This window comes from Alosa sapidissima, chromosome 14 (genome assembly GCF_018492685.1).
Source record: "Alosa sapidissima isolate fAloSap1 chromosome 14, fAloSap1.pri, whole genome shotgun sequence".
NCBI classification, from domain to species: Eukaryota; Metazoa; Chordata; class Actinopteri; order Clupeiformes; family Clupeidae; genus Alosa; species Alosa sapidissima.
The window spans coordinates 33,404,051-33,418,382 of NC_055970.1; the positions used below are offsets into that span (position 1 = coordinate 33,404,051).

Sequence of the window (14,332 nt, forward strand, 5' to 3'; positions counted from 1 at the left end):
TTGTGTTCTTTTTTAATGGTCCTGACAAGTATGACATTTTGTTAAATGGCAGAGACAAGTATTCCCGCTACTCATTAGGGTTTCAAATGTTCCAGAATTTCCTGAGAACTTGTGGCGAAGCTTCCAAATCTATGACAGGGCTTTCCCTGAGGAGAACAGGGGAGTGTTGCATCAGCCATGGGATACCTTTGGCTTAATAAAGAAAATGTCGGAACTGGTTGTGTTCCATGAAACCAAGGCAGTTTTGTTGGTTTGTTAATTCCAGCACATGTTAATGTCATCATTTGCTTTACAGACTAATGAAAAAATAATAAGTCTCACAGTTGAGATACATTTGTCAGTGGCAGGGACTTGACAAATGGGATCTGTGGTATATCAGATATATCAAATATATGAACAAGCAACAATCAATCTCTGACCGGCTCTATTGATTATAACTCATTATAACAACTCAGAATAACGTCTACAGTCAGTTAATTATTATTAGGATATTTGACTTGGTCATCATGATAATCATGTTTAGTGCTCCTCATGAAATATTATATATTTATGCAAACTATTTTACAAACTCAAATGATCTGTGATATTATTTAATCAAATAAGATCTGTTCTATCATGATCCCTGTCATCAGCGTTGGTGTGTGAAGATGTACTGTTGACCCGTGGCCTCGTGTAATACACACCCACTTAAAGGGATTCAGCCAGTCTGTTGACATTACTTGTGAGGTCAGCCGGTGTTGCTTAAGCCCATAAGTAAAACTAAAGGACTCATCATTTCTCCTCAGTCGCTGCAGACTCCTCCTCCTCCAAGCTTGGCTGTTGGGGCTGTATTAGACACTTCAGGGGAGCCTCCTGCAGATCCACACTCAGTAGGAAAGGACAGCCACTGCACTCCCACTCCTGCCCATCGTCCGCTCGGTTCTGTGGGGCTCGCCACTCCCTTGTGACTCTAGTGTGCGCTGCGTTCTTTTATCAGACCTCAGGCGGCGAAGACGCGCTTTTTATGGGAGACAAGGGAGACAGGACTTAAACAAAATTTAGATTTTTTTTTACGCAATTTTGGTTAAAATCGTAGGAGGAGTCTCTCTCTTCTGTTTAGCGTTGTTTGGCCACATATTCCTTCTTCTGAGGCCATTGTGTAGAACGTTCCTCAAATTTTTTGGAGAGCGCCATTTTCAGGACTGCGTGTCCTGTCTGTGTGTGTGTGTTTGTGGAGAAGACAGACGACTGTTTATCAATGCTGACAGAATCTAGTGGGCTGATGGGGTCAGACCTCCGAGACCTGGCTGCCTTGTTGCCCGCGGTGCCCACCCTGCCAGGTGGGGGTGGTGGTTGCTCGCTGCCCGTCGCTGGCACTCCCCAGTGGAGCCCCATGCTGGACTTCCACCCCAGCTCGCCCTATGGCTCCCTGCCCACCCACTCCCTCATCAAACAGGAGCCCGGCTGGGGGCCCACAGACCTCCACGAGGACCCCCACTGTGGCCTGGGAGCGTTTACCGTGCACTTCTCTGGGCAGCTGACGGGCCCGGGAGGCTACAGGCACGGGGCATTCACGGACACCCCCGGCAGCCAGGCGAGGATGTTTCCCAGTGGGTCCTACCTGCCAGGCTGTATGGAGAGCCCAGCAGCCCCTAAAAACCAGGGTAAGTCTCAGCAACCCATCACCTACTCTTCCTCACTGTCCAAAACACCAGAATAACTCTGTGTTACCCATGGCCGAGTCTTCCTTTGCGGACAATCATGCTCAACAAATGAAGGAGAAATTATTATGTGTGTATGAAGTGGGCTTTTATGGCTTTATTTCATGTGCTTGCAGTAACATTAATTGATTCAAGTCTCACATTAAGTTTTTAATACTCGTCAGCGTATTTGTGGTTCACAGCATGTACCCTCACTGAAGGAGAATGATGAGAAGATATTGCTATGAAATTCTGTTCAACTCTTTAAAATGTATTTATTATTCTAATTTACTATCCCCTACATGCTGACCAATATTGAATGAGCCCCAAATCATCATCAGATGTCTTTTAACTACAAAAATACACATTGACATTAGACGTTATTATAGATTAGTTTTTATACTATCCATGGCTTTTACCAAGAAAAGAAACATTAAACAAATGTCATGTTTTAATGGACGGTGTGTAAATACTTAGTGATGTGTGTACTGTTTGACTGGATAACAAGAAGCTGTGCAAAACATGTCTTTTGATGCAGTTAATTTCTGTTAGGCCAAGTCAGGAAATGCTACTGCTGCAGTCTTCACACTGTAATGACCTCTTACAGAAATGAAATATTTGTATTTGTGTGAGTGTTAGAGTGCATAATATGTTTTCATCATGCATTTACTATTGATAAAAACAATTGTAAGGCTCTGTACGAAGAAAAAATGTATGGTAATTATATTTTTATACTTATTTACTTTTCCTGAATGTTCCTCTCCTACGTTGTTTATTTGACAGTGCTTGATTTGGGTCAAAGTTACTTTCATAGCCACACAGTGATTTAAACAACTAAGCAATAGTTATTTTTAGAGTTATTTTTGTTTTAATTTCCTGGACATGACAAAATCAGTGACTTACAACATGCTATTTGCTTAAGATTACTTAGCCATTTCCATTTACCCATGTTAAAGCTGCTTTTATCATGCTTTATGGGATTATCATAATTCTTCCTCAGTCTCCTGAGGATGTATTGAAGGGGGGATATGATGAGAGGTCAGTATGGATAAACAAACAAAACTTGACCGTTTTGTACTTGATTAAAGAGCCTCAAGAAAATGGCTATGGAGGGCCAAGTAGAGGAAACAAGGGTGAAGTCCTAATGGCCAGCTGTGCTGAGTCAGGGTATAGCAATGAAGTGTCAGCCCAGAGACACAGACAGGGCTGAAAACTCTGCTCTTCCAGTACCACTAATCCCAGGGGTCACAGAAGCCAAGTCAGTGCTTCCCCTGAGATGATTCTCTTCTCACCTTCATTCGGAATTGGCTGCTGTGATGGAGAATTATTGTAAGAGATCATAAACTAAACTGTAACAGCAAATTACAATTTTGGACCATTAACTGAATATCTTATATGGTGCGTGTCATGTTTTCAGAAGTTTTGAGATCCATTCCCTTTTTGAGACAGGGGCAAACCTTAGACCTGACAAGCATATTATTTGGAGATTTCTCAAATTTACATCTAAAATTATTGTTCTGTGGAAGCAAGCTGGATGCCAACTTTCCACTGTCTCCACCATGCACCGTGAGCAGTAAATAACGCATTTCTGGGAGATGGATTCAGTGATCCAACCAGGGAATTAGGGATTCAGATGAAGAGAGTCTCAGCACTATTGGAAATAAGCATAGCTACCCTTTCCTCCTTCTGAACCAGGATACAGCACCATGGCCCTGGATGGTGTACCAGCGTATGGCCAGACTCGACCTCATCTCTCCCCACAGCCGCCCAGCCACACATTCAAACATGAAGACTCCATATCACCACCGACAACCATGGGTATGGACATAACATCATAAAGTCTCTTTCATTCTCTCTCTCTCTCTCTCTCTCTCTCTCTCTGTCTTCTCTCTAATCAGATCCCTCTCTCCTTATACAATATCCTTAGCTTGTTGTGATTTGTATACATACATACATGCATGCGTGTGTGTGTGTGTGTTTGTGTGCGCGCGTGGAGCTGTGTGTGTACACTTTCTCGCAGGGTGTTGCACATCTGCAAGTGTGTGGGAGGGTGCACACAATTTATCACTGTGGAGTTAAACGTCCATTAACTTCCCCAAGATACTTGAGCCATTTGCTGTGAAGTCACACCGAGGTTAGGTTTTCAAATCAAGACAGTAAATGATGGCAGGTCTCCCTACACAAAGCCGTGGGTGACTCGCACTGGTCACTTAGCTGGTGTAAATTTTGTGGAAATGTTCATTTGAGGAAGCGGCGTAGCGAGAGTCTGTTTGGAATGTTATGAGCCACCGGGGGCCAAGTTCCCCACATGAACCGCTGAGAGCGATGGAGGGAGCCTTCACGGGTGTTTTGAATCAGAGGGAAGAGGGACAGGTTTTATGGCACTGGTGGAGACCCTGCTGTTGTGATAACTTAACTAAAGCAAGAGGTTGCACTCTGTGCTTCGTGCTCTTCTAGGGCCCTCTGTTTGTGCTGTTGTAAAATGGCCTGTTTCACATGTAAACACTGCTAAACATCACACACTCCTGTGACCACATTGGGCCATCAAGGAGTGGAGAATTGACTGAGCTGGCCTGAATAAGGTCACTCACTGTAATATTTTATTGTCTTTATTATCATGACATTCTGAATGAGATAAGCCGTCACAGAGGGTCATGGTTTATTACATGAATATCACCAACATCAGTTCAGTTACTCAACATAGCAGAAAGAGGCTGACTGATGACCTCTATTTCAGTGTGTGTAATTCTAACCAGTTTTGTTTGATCCTCCAGGAGAGCCTCAGTACTCGGCCCCACCACCTATGTATGGCTGCCACACAACCACCGACACCTGTGGAGGAAGTCCTGCTCTTCTCTTAAGAAACACATACAACAGGTACAGTTAACAGTGCACAACCATGTCTGTATACACAAACAAACAACATTTGCTGACGACAGAGTAGCTGCTTCAACCAAGTTATATGTCTATCTATCTGTCTGACTATCTCTCTAAGTGATGCTATATGCTATGGTATTCTACTGTATGTGTACTGCAGAAGCTGGGGATGGGGATGAGGTGGTCACCACCAACACAGGATGTCCCCTTAGCTGCACTGTATCAGACAGTGACCTTTGACCTTGAGCAGCACATGGGTGTTTCTGTTCAGCATATGCCAAACCTCAAACGGCCCGAATGTCTGGCTACGTATGAATGGGGGGATATTCAACGGATAACAAAAAGAGGAAGTGACTACAGTTAGGGAGGAAATGATTTTTTCCTTCAAAAACTTTAACAAAGTGGAATGCATGTTGGAGATCTGGCACGAATAGTTAAATCCTGACATTTCCTGTTTCAGTATAACAGTATAGTTTTTTGATCATTGAAATCTAGTTATACTGTAATAAGACATTTTTACACCTTCAACTGAAATGAGCAGACATATTGCTGCTTGAATTCACTTCAGTTGCTATTGTTATCTCAGGAAGCTGACCTGGCTGAACATAGACTTTGATTTTGTTTAGTATTTCTACTGGGACAGGACAGCACATCCCTGTCTGGCAGACAGTGGCTCTTCTCCACGGCTCCCCCAACCTCTCCGTCGCATCCATGAGTGACTCCTGAGTGCAGCGGCAGTGCACTGATGGGTCCGCTCTGGACTGGATGGCCGGTGTAAATCCCCGCTAAGCCAGCAGTGCGCTGGGCTGTCTGCTCATAGGTTAAGAACCGAACAGCAGCCCTCAGCAGGCCAAAATAAACTCACAGTGATGTACTGCCCGCTTCCTCCAGAATTCCTCATCTCGGCCGGGCTTTCCCTAGAGAAACGCAGAGGCCGCCTGGAAACCCAGGAGGAGGAGGAGAAGAGAGAGAGAAGAAGACTGTGATAAAAAAGAGTGAGAGGGAAGAGTGTGAGATGAGGTGAAGAGGGGGAGGAAAAGAGGAGAATAGAGGAGAGGTTAGTCCAAGAGAGTTGGGAGAGACGAGAGCAGCATGGTGTGATATAAAAACAATAACAAGGCCTTTCTCCATCCTGACTTTTCTGCAAATGAGCTTACATTCCATAAATACTGTTCCCACTTTGTTGTTGAGAGAGGGGGACACAGAGAACCCAAAATAACGGAACTGGCGTTGATAAGAGCAGATAGGCCGTCCCAGCTCGGCAGAAGCCCTCCACCTCATCTTAACTGAAACGCCTTGGCAGCAGGCAGTCGATGGGAACTCTCAAATCACATCGTCCCATCCCGCAGTCACGGCCTGGTACCAGCAGCGTCGGGTGGAGGTGAATGAATGAAAACAACTGCTGAGAGGCTTAAATATCAAAACTGGAACATAGTTTACCCAGCGTCTAAATGGTCATCATCTCTCTGGCTGGGAAAGACTGCCCTGTAAGATAAATATGTCTTGGCCCAGGGGTGAGGTGCTAAATTAAATGGAGTCTTTCATAAGTTATGATCATTCTCAGTATGGCCCTCTGACAGCATAGAGACTTAATTGCAAAACTAGGGTGATTTAAAAACTTTTTGTTAATCCCCTGGAATCGGTGCTTCCTGCTTGTGCTTCACAAACATTATGCTGTCATTTTTAGACATTTTTGAGTATTTAACAGATGGCTCTCAGAAGACTTCGAGTAAGTTTAGAATTAATAAAGAGTTGTCTTGCGCTCATAATCACTACCCCCCACCCCCACCCCTCCATCCCCCTCTTGAGAACAAACTGTCTCCATCCAAAATTTCCCCTCCTGTTGACACGGCCCAGCAGGGCTGACATCATGCCTCCACCATACGGTACCAGGCGCTGGGCTGCCGGGCACGGAGCGCTCCTAACTTATTGTGACATGGCAGGGCTGTGCTGATGCTCGGCTGTCTGAGGTGACTCCAGGGCTATGAGTTAGTGTAAGCATCTGCCACTCCGATAATGGACAGCCCAAAGATATTGTCTGGCTTTTGTGATATGTGTTTAGCACTTCATACTCTGAATTCCTTTGTGTGTAGAAACAAGGATGAAGCAATTTAGGAGAGGCCAATAAATAGAGAATACACAAAGCAAGCCTTGATATAATAGTGAAGTAAAACTCATGCAGTCATTTACTATGGTTAGTACTTTGTGTAATACAGTACAATGCCATGCCAACAATGCAAACATTCAACTTGGTATGAACTCTGTTTCATATTATTTGTTTGTTTGACCCTGACAGTGATAATTTATACCAGATGGCCTCACAGCTTGATTGTGTCACCTGGAGTCCAATGAATGCGTTGACATCCAACATCAAGAGGTGGGTATTTGAACACTGTGTATATACATAAGCCAATTGTCTCTTCTGCATCATGTGCTGCAAACCAACCAGGATAAATGGTGCCAAGGTCAAGGTTATGCCGAGTCAGAAATCTCATATACTGTTACAAAGTATATATTACCTGTGCAGAAAGTTGCCTTGAATAAAAGGGTCGGTTTAAATAATAAAAAAACTGAATTGCTCATACCAGACAGACTGGTACTGGTGTTACAACACTGCCTGTTACTGGCACACTATATATAGTAAGCTGTAAAGCAACATTTCTCAAACTTCCCTTTAGCTTTTCCAGAATCCACCCAAAAGCGCCTTGGTTGTCGTCACGTATGACGCGCTGAACGTAGCATAGTCACAGAGTGACATCGCTGCCCACTGCATTTTTGTGCTGATGTGGCCGTGGTGGGTGACGGGCCCTTCTTCCCAAGTTTATCACTCTGGGATTGATTTCAGCAAGTACTCATGGAGAAATGTCCAGCACATTAAACTTGATGTGCTTATATATATTTCTGTCCCACTGCAAAGGTCTCTGCTCTCCCGAGTGTTCTTTTAAGTGGTCACACTCTGTTTGCCTTAGGTGAGGGGGGTGGGGGGGTTTCCTGTGATGTATTTCTGAAACAGTCTGTTGGCCTTGACCGCATTCAAAGACATAATGGCGGAAAGAGGTGTGTGTGTGTGTGGGGGGGGGGGGTTGGGGGGGTGTCTGTCCAGGGCAATGGAGGAAACAGATCACACAAAGAAGGATCAGGTCCAGTTACCCTCAAGTCAGTGGACTCGCAGGACAAACACTGTCCAGAATCCCCTTTCAAAGAGCTGCTTTGGACACCCACGCAGACTCACACGCACAAAGACAGTCACCCCTCCCACACACACACACACACACACACACACACAAATAGTGATACATGTACACAGAATGCATGGAACAAAACGTAAAACAGAGATGATTAGTCAACTTATCTACAGTTTAACAAGAGTTTTGGTCTTTTCTCTGTCGGTGCCTGGACTGCTTGCCCCAGATGTGGCTTCTGACCCAGGCTGCGGTGTTGTGCTGGGGGTGGGGGGGTGGTATGCAGTGGTGGGGGATAGATAGTGGGGTACGTGGAGGCCTTGGGAGAGGGATGTTGGGGGGCGGGGCGGGGGGGGGTGGGGGGTGGAAGGGGATGCATGCCAGAATATTTATGCTCGCTGTCGAGATAATCGCCATGGTTCCCAACCCCTCTCTCTCCCAGTTGCCATAACCACTGAGGTGTTTATCTCTTAAATGAATGAATGGATGAACTGCGTGATGACTGGTGTGTGCTAACCAGGACAAAGGGAGCTTTATGGTGTGGCAATCGTTCATCAGGTGCAACCTCCAAGCTCGTAACATCTCTGACCCTGAACTTCTACTCTCCGGTCGTAATTTATTCTCCCCGTTCAACGCCAGAAACCTCCAGACAGAGAGGATTAAGATCTGTGCATGGATTTTAATTAATGGCACTGTTTTATACTATAATTCACAGCAACATCAACGTTGTGAATTATAAACCTCTAATAAATGCTTATAATTTGTGAGGGTATTATAGAAGTGCTAGTCAATCCTATGAGTTAGGTAAAAAGTGACTGAATTGAAACCACTCTGCATTTTTTACGCCACGGAGATAAGATGTTGCCATGCTGCAGTCACTTAGATGCTTTGTGTGCTGTGCTCTTTGACACTAATTGAAAGCAGGTCTGCTAGCTCTGTCCAATATGAGAGGAGTAAACATGAGCACCTGTGAGACTGACTCTTGTGCCTCCTGTCTCTCCTCCATCTGTGTTATGGCGTAGCCAAGGCCCAGGATACGAGGCCGAGCCCGCCGCCTCCACTGCCCCTATGGTGTACAGCTGCAGCGCCCAGTATCACATCCACACACACGGCGTCTTCAGAGGGATCCAGGTTTGTACACACACACACACACACACACACACACACACACACACACACACACACACACACACACACACACACACACACACACACACACACACAGTGTCTTCAGAGGGATCCAGGTTTGTGTCGACACCCTCCTGCCTCCCTAACCACGTACTCTATACTCAGATACAAGGACATACATAGGTGCACACACACATACACACACAGACACAGACACACACACACACACACACACACAGACACACACAGACACACACACACACACACACACACACACACACACACACACATACACACACAGACACACACACACACACACACACACACACACAGACACAGCGTCTTCAGAGGGATCCAGGTTCTTGTCGACACCCTCCTGCCTCCTCCACCACATACTGTATACTCAAATACAAGGACATGCACACGCACACACACACACACACACACACACACACACACACACACGCACACACACACACACACACACACACACGCACACACTCCTGTGTGCATCCATAAATGCACAGAAACACAGAAACACACACAACCTTACGGATGGAGACATATAGTGCACCTGAAGGTCATTAACTCTCACTCCCCTGCTCCATACCAGCCTTGCCAAGTGTTGGTCCAAGGCTGGGAGACGCACCGGGACATATGGTATGGCCAAAACAGTAACACACACACACACACACACACACACACACACACACACACACACACACACACACACACACACACACACACACACACACGATTGTCTCGATAGCCCTCTTGGTCCAACAGCCTTTTCCACACTCACCTCATTCTCTCTCTCTCTCTCCAAAGAGCAGAATAACAAACGCCTGCCACATTGGACTCAACGACGCCATTTAATAAAACATGAGCGCGGCCAGAACAGTGGAGGTGTTTTTAAAAAGGGTTATGTCAGAGGGGGGGGGGGGGGGGTGCAGAGAAATCACCTTTCACTGAGTCCATTAGCAATAAAGATTGAGTTTCCATGCACGGTCCGAGCCCATGCAGATAAATCATCAGGGCTTAATGAATGTCCGTCAGTGACTTCGAAAGGAGAGATTCTCCAGGGGCCTTGCGTGGGATATTTACTCAAGTTCCTCCTCTCGTCTCTCCTCTGCTGTGGTGGCTGGCTTGGCACGTTAAATGTCAGGCAGACAGAGGGTGCTAGTATAAGTTGTAGAAATGGTTGCTTGGATCCTTTTTATGAACAAAAAAACCCACAATGTGGACTATACTCTATTTTGTCATTTCAGATGTACACAGGAGATGTGTTAATTTCCTAGTGCTACAGGTAGATATTTAGTAAAATGTCAGATTAATGTGGTGATGTCTTCTCTTTAGGATGTTTGTCGGGTTCCAGGCATCACCCCCTCTATAGTAAAGCCACCAGAGACCAACGAGAAAAGACCGTTTATGTGTAACCATCCAGGCTGCAACAAGAGATACTTCAAACTCTCACATCTCCAGATGCATGGGAGAAAGCACACAGGTAGGAACTACTCTCACAGGAGAATGCTAATGCTAATTCTTGCAGGAATATTTGGCTTATGCGTAGCTTCTAGCTCTTGCCTCTTTGCTCACCATTCCATGGGGACTCACAAAAGTAGCAGATGCCAGATTTCCTTTTGGTAAACCTTGTACTGGACCAAGTTCTTGGAAATGTGTCTGTGTTGGTGCATCGACAGTTGACGTTGGGAAATGTGATTCACAGTCCCTCAGTCACACACACACACACACACACACACACACACACAAACAGTTCACACTGCGGTCGAGGGTCAATGGGAGGCTGAGCTGTCATAGAGGCTCGACCACAGTGTGTGTGTGTGTGTGTGTGTGTGTGTGTGTGTGTGTGTGTGAGAGATCTTAGAGGTTCGGCTGAGGTCACTCACTTTGTAGGCACATCTCAGAAATCACCTGATTACTCAGAGGCTTGTGCAACATGCTCAGGCCTTATGAACTGGGGCACTTGGTCTTATAGACTTAGACTTATCTATTATGTCTCTTATGAAAAAGTCAAGTCAAGTCATGACATCATACAAGAATGCTAATGCTTTACAGTAAGTGCAGGGAGTTTTGGGAAAAGCAGGAATTATGATGCCTGTTCAGTAATCTGATTTTGTTCAAATATTTACCAAATCATTTTTAAATGCTATAAGAGAGTTTCTGTTATCTTCAGTCATGGCAGCCTTTCATAAGGGTTGCACTTACACACAGAGGTGGAAAAAGTACTAAAATATTGTACTCAAGTAAAAGTACCAATACTTTGATGAAATATGACTCAAGTACAAGTTAAATTACCCGTCTGAAAATGTACTCAAGTAAAAGTAAAAAGTAGTTCATTTAAAATGTACTTTAAGTAAAAGTTACTTAGTTACTTTTTTCTGGTGGGGGGTGGGGGCTTTGTTTGACTGACTAAATTGTGTACAAAAAAATAGTGAAGACTGTCTAAGGCAGTTGTGTCAAACATCAGGCCCGCCAGCAGGTTTAACGGCCCCCCAGATGTTTTTGGTAGGAACGGAAAGTCAGGAAAAAAAAGAAATTCACATCCAGTTGTCTTCAACAATGTGTTATAACCAATATTTCTATAATATGACAAATTGATTAAACCTAGTACTACAAACCATCCTCAGCAAGGAATAAGCAGAAACACTAACATGAAAGTAGGGCATTTCAAGAGAGAAAGAGCAGTATATGACAGCAGTACATTATTTGTACTTGTTTGCTCATAAGTGATAATCAAACAACACTCTGATACCCATGCAGAAAAATTATAATGACCATGACAATGACAGCCGCCCACGAGGTTTCATTCCAACAAATCCGGCCCACTAGGGCCTACCTAATATGAGTTTGACAAGGTCTAAGGTCATTCTCACTCTCCCTTGCTAAAGCGCTTGGTTTGGTCCGCCTGCACAACGATTCATAAGGTAGTATAGGCCTATCTCATTTTGTTTACCTACATCGCTAGTAGTGGACAGCTAATTGTTGTGCTGCTGGTACAATGTCTTTCTCCAAGAAAACCAAGTCGGATTACCAAAAAACAAAGGCAAAACCAGGAAAAAGACAGAGATCAAAATGAGGGGAAACAGCTGCTAGTAAACTTCTTTCCAAAGAAAGGTGAGCACACACGTAAAGACACGAAATCCCATGGTGTTAAACTTCTTGAAGGTCTCCGCAATAGAACTGAGACAACCCATTGAAAGAGCGGAAAATACAGTTCCTAGGTTAGGCCTACGCAGGTAATCTGAGGTATCTCGTGATCCACCTCCATCTCCATCTCTTTCAAAAAGACTTGGCGCCAGCTTGATTCATGCCCTATGGTAGGCTAGGCTACATGCTGATCATTGGTTCAGGGCGCAATTTTCTCCCTTCCTTTCCTTTCGGTTGTCATTAGTCTTAACTTTTTTTTTTTTTACTCAGTAACGGATGGGATTTGTGATGTAACGAAGTACAATACTTCACTCAAAACGTAATCAAGTAAAAATAAAAGTACCAATTTTAAAAACTACTTAAAAAAAAATACAAAATACACAAAAAAACTACTCAATACAGTAACGTGAGTAAATGTAATTAGTTACTTTCCACCTCTGCTTACACAACAGTTATGAATACTTGAGATACTTCACTTGGCCTGAATGAATAAATACATATTCAAAATAATATTAGAATTATTAGGCCATACTCCAAGTCATATTTGTGATCCCCCTGTCCCTCCCCAGGAGAAAAGCCATACTGGTGTGATTTTACAGACTGTGGACGCAGGTTCTCCAGATCTGACCAGCTCAAGAGACACCAGCGCAGACACACAGGTAAGTTCCTCTCCCTCAGCTGGACTGATCTTGTGTGGTTGTCTCTGTCCCCATTCTGCCAACTCTGTCTGTCTCTGCTGTCCATCTCCTCACCACTGGACTCCTCTCACTACTCTCAGCTAGAGCTGCTGTGTTCTGTCCAGCAGAGTGCGCTCTTAGCTCTGTTCCCATGTTCCTCCTAAGTGTCTCTCTCCTCCCCTCTTACTATGTAGGAGTGAAGCCCTTTCAGTGTGAGACATGTCAGAGAAAGTTTTCACGCTCAGATCACCTAAAGACCCACACTCGGACTCATACAGGTAAAACAAGTGCGTATACTTTTATTATTCACATTTACCTCTTTCACACATTTATAGCACATTTTCACAGCGTCATTTTCGTATAGCATATATCATCAGTAATTCTTTCAACTGCCCAAAGTTTCTTTTTTGTCAAAAGTGCTGAATCATGAAGTGTCCTCTCCGCTCTGTCTCAGGTGAGAAGCCCTTTACCTGTCGCTGGTCTAGCTGTCAGAAGAAGTTTGCGCGCTCTGATGAGCTTGTACGTCATCACAGCATGCACCAGAGGAACATCAACAAGCTCCAAACAACTCTCTGAGCGAGGACATGTCCAGGCCTCAGGGCATCTACTGTTAGCCAGCTTGTTTGTGTGGTAACACGGAAGAGTCAAGTGTGTGTGTGTGTGTGTGTGTGTGTGTGTGTGTGTGTGTGTGTGTGTGTGTGTGTGTATGGTGTGTGGTGTGTGTGTGTGTGTGTGTGTGTGCGCCCAACCTGTCCAGTGACAGTATCTTGTATGATGAGAGTATTGTATTAGAACGTAGCAGCGGCGTGCAGACCATTGGCAGTTCACCCTCATGGTGCCTTAAATTAGTGACACATTGAGATCATCTCACTTTTTGCTATATTGTGCCTCTATATCCTGTTTCTATACTGTTCATATTGTTATACTAGTTGCACTGGCTATGCTGTATGTGGAGGATGAGATGTAGATTATTTTACTGTGTGCTGATTTTTTATACAATGAACATTAAGTAAATGCAGAAATTATTGTTTGATTGCTGGAAGAAATGTCAGGTATTTTGTATGAAAATGAAAAATATTGGAAGTTCTATTGTATATATTGCATTTTCTACCATATAACACAATAAAAACATTTTCTATTATAAATACATAATCAATTCCATTCTGATTGTGATTTTTATTTCATTTGAACGTTTAACATTGGAAATGTGTGTTTATGTATGATGTGGCCATAAGGAATGGGACCATTTTGGGGCCGCTGAAGTAGTGCATCTTTTTGCCTGAGAGAAGTTCACTCATAAATGATGAGGTTCATGTTGTTTTTGCTTTTGTAAATTACATACACCCCTCTCTCACTGTTCTCTCACTGCTGGAACAAGTCAAAGAGAGACACACTGCCTCAGACCAGGGTCACAGTGGCGACCTATTGTGTTTTCCGAGTTCTCTGTGCGTTAGATTGACTCTGGCTGGAGTCCATGAGTGTTGTCCCCCACGCCGTCATGTCATGACTAAGTCATGACTATTTATGTTGCGAAAGCATTCAAAAGCAAAAAATAAAATGTTCAGGATCTTTGCACATAACAAAGAGTTCAATGAGAAACATGCTATGTTCACAAATGCCC

At 44.2% G+C, this 14,332-nt stretch overlaps 1 protein-coding gene across 2 annotated transcripts; it reads left to right on the forward strand.

Annotated features, from left to right (window-relative positions):
* The first annotated feature begins 811 nt into the window (after positions 1-811).
* On the forward strand, positions 812-13,828 carry wt1b (WT1 transcription factor b). Of its 2 annotated transcripts, none has more exons than XM_042060869.1 (9): positions 812-1,643; positions 3,375-3,497; positions 4,454-4,556; positions 6,853-6,933; positions 8,761-8,869; positions 10,223-10,370; positions 12,604-12,693; positions 12,906-12,989; positions 13,166-13,828. In XM_042060869.1, exons 1-9 carry the CDS (start codon positions 1,238-1,240, stop codon positions 13,285-13,287), a joined length of 1,266 nt encoding a protein of 421 aa, XP_041916803.1. In that variant the 5' UTR covers positions 812-1,237; the 3' UTR covers positions 13,288-13,828. The 2 variants fall into 2 exon arrangements, with proteins under 2 accessions (XP_041916803.1, XP_041916802.1); XM_042060868.1 differs by having other exon boundaries at positions 813-1,643; positions 12,906-12,998.
* The last annotated feature ends 504 nt before the right edge of the window (positions 13,829-14,332 follow it).